The 7,199-nt window shown below is 41.7% G+C and overlaps 1 protein-coding gene across 4 annotated transcripts in view; it reads right to left on the bottom strand.

Moving 5' to 3' along the window:
* Positions 1–2,145: 2,145 nt before the first annotated feature.
* LOC143285782 (uncharacterized) overlaps positions 2,146–7,199 on the bottom strand; it is a 22,467-nt gene continuing 17,413 nt past the window's right edge. For all 4 annotated transcript variants that reach the window (XM_076593197.1, XM_076593198.1, XM_076593199.1 and 1 more), the window contains 2 exons: positions 7,077–7,199; positions 2,146–2,726 (listed from right to left, as the gene is read on the bottom strand). The exon at positions 7,077–7,199 is cut by the window's right edge and continues 38 nt beyond it. In XM_076593197.1, the coding sequence (XP_076449312.1) occupies positions 2,172–2,726; positions 7,077–7,199 (678 nt within the window). In that variant the 3' untranslated portion in view covers positions 2,146–2,171. The remainder of the gene's footprint in view (positions 2,727–7,076) is intronic.

Here is a 7,199-nt window from a genome sequence, read left to right as displayed (position 1 = left end):
AGTTTTACAATGCATAACGGATTGTAAAAGTCTGTCCGCTGCATTGCAGAGCGTATATTGATACTTTTTTTATGTACCACTGCATGGGCGAGCAGCGATTTGATCAAGACAAAAATGCATACTCTCTTAAAAGAAAAAGAAATAGGAAGAAATTTACACTGAAAACGCAGTGCACTACTGATGGGCTCGAGATAATCCGGATTATCACAAATACTTTTGGCTGTTTTATAACTATCAAGTCTTCACTAGAAAGCTTTACGAAAACAAGCATACAATGCGATGCGATGCCATGCAACTCGATACGTCACGCATAGTTTTAAAGTATAGTTGCTTCCCATTTTTTGATGTGTTGCAAGGCACTTATATACAAGAAAGGCGTGACTTTCAGCATCGTCCACAACACACACACTTACACAGAACGGGAAGGTGGGGGAGGGAGAGAAGAAGGTGAGTAAGAGAGAGAAACACACGCGACAGAGAGAGAGAGGGAGAGAGAGAGAGGGAGAGAGAGAGAGACAGAGACAGACAAAGAGAGAGAGAGAATGAGAGAGAGCAAACGAACGAACGAAATGTCATTTCACGAGGGCAATGGAGTAGGCATAGTGCGCTTGTTTGCACACGGCCCTCTGGGCAAAAAAAAAAAAATTGAAGAGAGAGAGAATAAAAAAAGAAAAAAGAAAAAAAAAAAGAAAGCTAAAACATTCACAACAGCAATATTGTCAAAATTGCACACGCATGCACAAAACATAGGGGGTGGGGGTGGGGGTGGGGGGGTGAGTGGGGAGAGAGAGAGGTAGTGGTGGTGGTGGTGGTGAGTCCGAGAGGTTAAACAGGTTGTGTGTGTGTGTGTGTGTGTGTGTGTGTGTGTTTGTGTTAGAGTGGGGCGGACAACTGAAAGTAATGGGTCATAAAGCGGAAAGCCATGAATCAGGACTTCACATCAACTGTTGATTCGCATGGAGGACCCTGCGGCGTTGTGCAGCACTACAATAAATTGCACTTAACCTATTTGTGTTCAAAGACACCTTTCATGTTGGCCGGTAAACGTCACAGAGAGAGAGAGAGAGAGAGAGAGAGAGAGAGAGAGAGAGATCCGCGATGGAATGCAAATTCGTTCTTTTTCCTCTCTTCTGTAACAATAACAGCAAACTCCGTCTCTCTCTTTATGTCAGTGTCTGAGTGTCTGTCTGCTTCTTACTCACACACCAGCACACACAGAGCAAAACTGAAGATGCTGATTAGTGGCATTTATGTTTTATTATAAAAGTACAATGAAGTTTTCACCAGTTGTGGACACGATCACTTGCCTGTAAACATCTTTTACAAGGGTTTATCTGACGCAAGGAACATTTTAGTATGTTTTTAGAACAACAGACAGTAAACAGAGATAGACGAAGGTGATGATTTTGTAACAAGCATGTATAATTACGATATCAGCAGTACGTAACTCTATGGATTTCTAGGCGATTGTATACCGTAGTCAGCTCTATGCACAATTCACACACACACACACACACACACACACACACACACACACACACACACACACACTTATATACACCTCTCTTCTCTCTGTGTGTTTCTATTTCCTTCTCATACACAGAGCAGAACTGCTGGTACTGAGTAATGGTATTAATAAATGCGCATGATTTTTTGCCTGTAATAATTACATCTCATACAGAAGTGTAAGTATTACGCATTTCTGAAAATAACGTTTGTGTACTTTTAAAAAATATATTAAATAAGGCAGTCCTGGTGATGAATAAAATATGCGAATATTTTCTAATTAATTTTTAACCATGATGTGTTGATACAGTCGCAATAACCAGTAAGCTTTACGTTTTCGATCGTTCTGTTATATGCTACATGTATACTGTTTTTGTCACCAGTTTCAACCCCTTGCCGACCCTCCACAGCCCCGCCCCCATGCCCCCCCCCCTCTCCCCACTTCACCTTCAAACAGTATTCTCACCAGAATCATACTTCACTACATTCCTGTTTTTCTCTTCCCGCTGCCTCTCCTCGTCAACAATAATACCCCCGTCACCCTCTTTCAAAGCAACAGCCTCTTCTTCTTCCCCCCCGCCTTTCCACCCTCTTTCTCGCCACTACCCCGCCTCCCCTCCACTCAACCCCTTGCCCCCCACCCCTCCACACCCCCTGCCTCACCTTCAAACAGTATTCTCACCAGAATCATACTTCACTACATTTCCGTTTTTCTCCTCCTTCGCCTCACCAACAATATCCACCTCCCCCTCTTTCAAAGCAACCGCCTCTTCTTCTTTTTCTCCCCTTCTACCATCAACAGGCCCACCATTCTCGCCCTCTCCCTTCTTCCCTTTCTTCTTCTTGCAAAACCGCTTGTACAACAGGTACACCACCACCAGCAGAAGGAGCGGAAGTGGCGTCATCAGGGCGGAAGCCATGGGCCCCACGGCCGCCATGTCCCCGTCCGGCTTCGGTAGGGAGAAGACCAGGAGCAGGTAACCGATGCTTGTGTTCTGGATGCCGGTCTCGATGGCGATGGTCTTGGCCCTGTAGCAGGGCTGGCGGAGGATGAGGGCGACGGTGCCGCCCACGGTGTAGCCGATGTAGGGCAGCAGGCACCCGGCCAGCAAGGTGCGTGGGGAGAAGAGGCGGAAGACGTAGAGGTTGGTGTAGACCCCGAACGTCACCAGGAAGAGGATGGCGATCAGCGTGAAGGGTTTGAGCAGTTTGAGGACCCACTGTTTTGAGGAGGTAGGGGAGGAGGGGGTGGGGGTGAGGGAGGGGAGGGACAAGAAGACAACTTGAAAAGAAACAACAACAACAACGACAACATCAAATCAAAGCAAAACCACAAAACCAAAACCGATCAGCTGAGTAATCTGAGAATCTCAAAATATTATAAAAAAAAGAAAAAGAAAGAAAGAGAGGAAGGAGTAAAGAAAGAAAGAAAGAAAGAAAGGGAGGAAGAAGTAAAGAAAGAAAGGAAGAGAAGTAAAGAAAGAGAGGAAGAAGCAAAGAAAGAAAAAAGGGGAGGAAGAAGTAAAGAAAGAAAGGGAGGATGAAGTAAAGAAAGAAAGGATGGGAGGAAGAAGCAAAGAATGAAAGAAAGACAGAAAGGGAGGAAGAAGCAAAGAAAGAAAGAAAGGATGGGAGGAAGAAGCAAAGAATGAAAGAAAGACAGAAAGGGAGGAAGAAGCAAAGAAAGAAAGAAAGGGAGGAAGAAGTAAGGAAGAAAGAAAGGGGAGGAAGAAGTAAAGAAAAAAAGAAAGGGAGGAAGAAGTAAAGAAAGAAAGAATGAAAGGAAGAAGTAAAGAAAGAAAGGGAGGAAGAAGTAAAGACAGAAAGAAAGGATGGGAGGAAGAAGAAAAGAAAGAAAGAAAGGGAGGAAGAAGTAAAGAAAGAAAGAAAGGGAGGAAGAAGTTAAGACAGAAAGAAAGGATGGGAGGAAGAAGAAAAGAAAGAATGAAACGGAGGAAGAAGTAAAGACAGAAAGAAAGGATGGGAGGAAGAAGCAAAGAAAGAAAGAAAGGGAGGAAGAAGTAAAGAAAGAAAGGGAGGAAGAAGTAAAGACAGAAAGAAAGGATGGGAGGAAGAAGCAAAGAAAGAAAGAAAGAAAGAAAGGGAGGAAGAAGCAAAGAAAGAAAGAAAGGGAGGAAGAAGTAAGGAAGAAAGAAAGGGGAGGAAGAAGTAAAGAAAAAAAGAAAGGGAGGAAGAAGTAAAGAAAGAATGAAAGGAAGAAGTAAAGAAAGAAAGGGAGGAAGAAGTAAAGACAGAAAGAAAGGATGGGAGGAAGAAGAAAAGAAAGAAAGAAAGGGAGGAAGAAGTAAAGAAAGAAAGGATGGGAGGAAGAAGAAAAGAAAGAATGAAAGGATGGGAGGAAGAAGAAAAGAAAGAAGGAAAGGGAGGAAGAAGTAAAGAAAGAAAGAAAGAAAGAAAGAAAGGGAGGAAGAAGTAAAGAAAGAAAGAAAGAAAGAAAGGGAGGAAGAAGTAAAGAAAGAAAGAAAGAAAGAAAGAAAGAAAGAAAGGGAGGAAGAAGTAAAGAAAGAAAGAAAGAAAGAAAGAAAGGGAGGAAGAAGTAAAGAAAGAAAGAAAGAAAGAAAGGGAGGAAGAAGAAAAGAAAGAATGAAAGGATGGGAGGAAGAAGAAAAGAAAGAAAGAAAGGGAGGAAGAAGTAAAGAAAGAAAGAAAGGGGAGGAAGAAGTAAAGAAAGAAAGGGAGGAAGAAGCAAAGAAAGAAAGAAAGGGAGGAAGAAGTAAAGAAAGAAAGAAAGAAAGGGAGGAAGAAGTAAAGAAAGAGAGAAAGGGAGGAAGAAGCAAAGAAAGGGAGGAAGAAGTAAAGACAGAAAGAAAGGGAGGAAGAAGCAAAGAAAGAAAGAAAGGGAGGAAGAAGCAAACAAAGAAAGAAAGGGAGGAAGAAGTAAAGTATGAAAGAAAGAACAACCCGAACGTCACCAGGACCAGAATGGCGATGAGGCTGAAGGGTGTCAGTAACGTAGGGATCCACCGTTTGAGGGAATAAAAAAAAAAGAAAAAAGAAAAAAAAAAAGGGAAGAAAGACAAACAAAAAAGGAAAAAAGAAAAAAAAAGAGAACTGTGAAATGGTGATGCAACAAGAACAACAGCAACAGCAACAACAACAGTAACAGCAACGAAGGTGAAAAGTTTTCAGGATTTTGAGGACCGGAATCAATTGGGATGAGGGAACAAAAAACAAAATAAAACAAGATAAAAAAAAAGAAAGAAAATAAGAAAAAAAATAAGATAAAAGAAAAGGAGAGAAAAAAAAAAGAGAGAGACAATGAAATGGTGATACAATAACAACCGCAATCACAACAATAGCAATAACAACAGTAACACCACCACCACCACCACCTCCAACAGCTTCTGTTTCAAGAAAGCGTCAAAGCATGCAGACATTTCCATTATACTCCTCAGCACACCTGTTTTCAGAAACAACAACAACAACAACAACAAAACCAAACAAAACCAAACAAGCAAAAAACAACAACAAAAAACAACAAATTTTTACACTCTGTGTGTTTCTTTTTGGCTGTTTCCCTTTCTTTTGTGTTTTCTGTCATTGTTTCTTTTTTATTTGTCCATTTCATTTCTCACAGCTGTTGAGGTCTTTTGTGGTTTCTGTCGATATTTTCTGTTAAATTGTCTATTTCATGATTTCCCACAACTGTTGAGGTCTTTTGCCGTGTTTTCTGTCGCCGTGTTTTTTTTTGTTTTTTTTTGTTTTTAAAACTGTCTCTGTCATTTGTAACATTTGTTGAGGTCTTTTGTGTTTTCTGTCATCATTTCTTTTCATTGTCTATCACATTTAACACACCCGTTAAGGTCTTCGTATTTTTGTTTCTTTCAATATCTCTTTTTTTTTCTTTTTTTTGGATTGGACATGGCCACTGAAGTTAGCTGGTCACCGGTACTTACATTCAGGTTTAACGTTGACACACACTTTAAGTGAAATGTTTGAGGGGGTTAACTATTCCATGTGTGTGGAGGAGGAGGGGGAGGGGGAACCTGTCTAACACTACTCTGACACTAAATGCCATAGGCCATAGGCAGCAAAAATAAACTTTTTTTTGTTGTTGTTGTTGGATGTGGTGGGGGCGTCCATGATTCAAACTCGTAACCTTCTGAATGCGAGCTTCACGTTGGCTATATTGTTAAAGCTTTTAATAATCTTTATTCCATTTGTCAGTGAAAGCCTATAGCCCACAAGCGCTCACTCACAAGCTTCCTAGTGAAAGCGTGAGAACGTTGGAGCAACAGCCAAGTTCAATAGTGAATTAATTCAACTGTAGCCCTGATATCCGGTTGTAAAACAGAATAGAATAGAACAGAATATGTCTTTATTACCATGTGTACCGGGGTCACAAGGACTAATGGGTGTGTGTGTGTGGGGGGGGGGGGGGGGGGGATAGTACATAACAAGGTACGAACATAAATCGAAAATCATACACAAACACAAATACAGTAGAAATTAGGATACATACCAGTGTATATCAATGTGCATACTCACACATGCACGCACTGCACACACACACACACACACACACACATATATGCACGCACGCACGCACACTCACACACACACACAAACACACACCACACACGTCTGAACAGAAGCCACATATTACATGTGGATGGGGCTGATGACTAGATCTGCAGGTAGATGGTTGTTGATTGCACAGTTCTATTGATTATACTGCATTCGTTTCATCGTTAGTTTTCTACCACCCCCAAATATGATTTATGCCATCTGAGTACTACGCTAATGTGTTCCATCGGACAAACATCTTTCCAGCAAAACACTCCCATGCAAAGCTCACAAACCCCTCTCCAAGTTTCTCTCTCTCTCTCTCTCTCTCAAGCACACACACACACACACACACACACACACACACACACACACACACATACTCTGTCTGTCTGTCTCTCTGACGTTTTCCAAAACGAAGTGTCTTTGAACATAAATAGATTAAGCGCACATTTTCATTCATAATTATTTTTTCATGTGTGTGTGTGTGTGTGTGTGTGTGTGTGTGTGTGTGTGTGTGCGTGCGTGCGTGCGTGCATGCGTACATGTATGTGTGTGCGATATGCGTGCGTGTGTGTGTCTGTGTGTGTGCGCGCGCACGCACGCTTGCTTGCTTTTTTTGTTGTTGTTGTTGTTCGTTTTTTGCCCTTAAAAGCTACACGTAAAATAGCATGGCACAGTTGTGCTTAACTGCCTGCCCTCGTGAACAAAATAGTTCGTTTCGTATCACTGACTTATTGCTTATCGTTCGTTTTTGTGCCCTCAAGGGCTGGACGTAAAAAACAAACAAACAAAAACCAAGGCACAGTTGTGCTTAACTCCCTGCCCTCGTGAACTAAATATTTCGTTACGTGTCGTTTGCTTATTTTTCATTGTTCGTTTTTTTTTTGCCCTGAAGTGCTGGACGTAATTTTTTTTTTTTAATAAAAAAAATAAAAACAGACAACAAACAAACAAACAACAAAAAAGACCAAGGCACAGTTGTGCTAAACTCACTGCCCCTTGTGAACTAAAAATATTTCGTTTCGTGTCACGGCAGTTACCTTGGCCACTTTGGGGGCCCATTTCTTGACGGCGAATCCGACGAAGAGTGGGATGATGATGATGGAGAGAGTGATGAGGATCTTGCCGAAGGGCACAGTGAGCGAGATCTTGTCGTCCTCGAA

The sequence above is a fragment of the Babylonia areolata genome, chromosome 9 (genome assembly GCF_041734735.1).
Source record: "Babylonia areolata isolate BAREFJ2019XMU chromosome 9, ASM4173473v1, whole genome shotgun sequence".
In the NCBI taxonomy this organism is placed as follows: Eukaryota; Metazoa; Mollusca; class Gastropoda; order Neogastropoda; family Buccinidae; genus Babylonia; species Babylonia areolata.
Note: the sequence above shows the minus strand (reverse complement) of the source record. Positions and strands in the feature narration are given on the sequence as shown.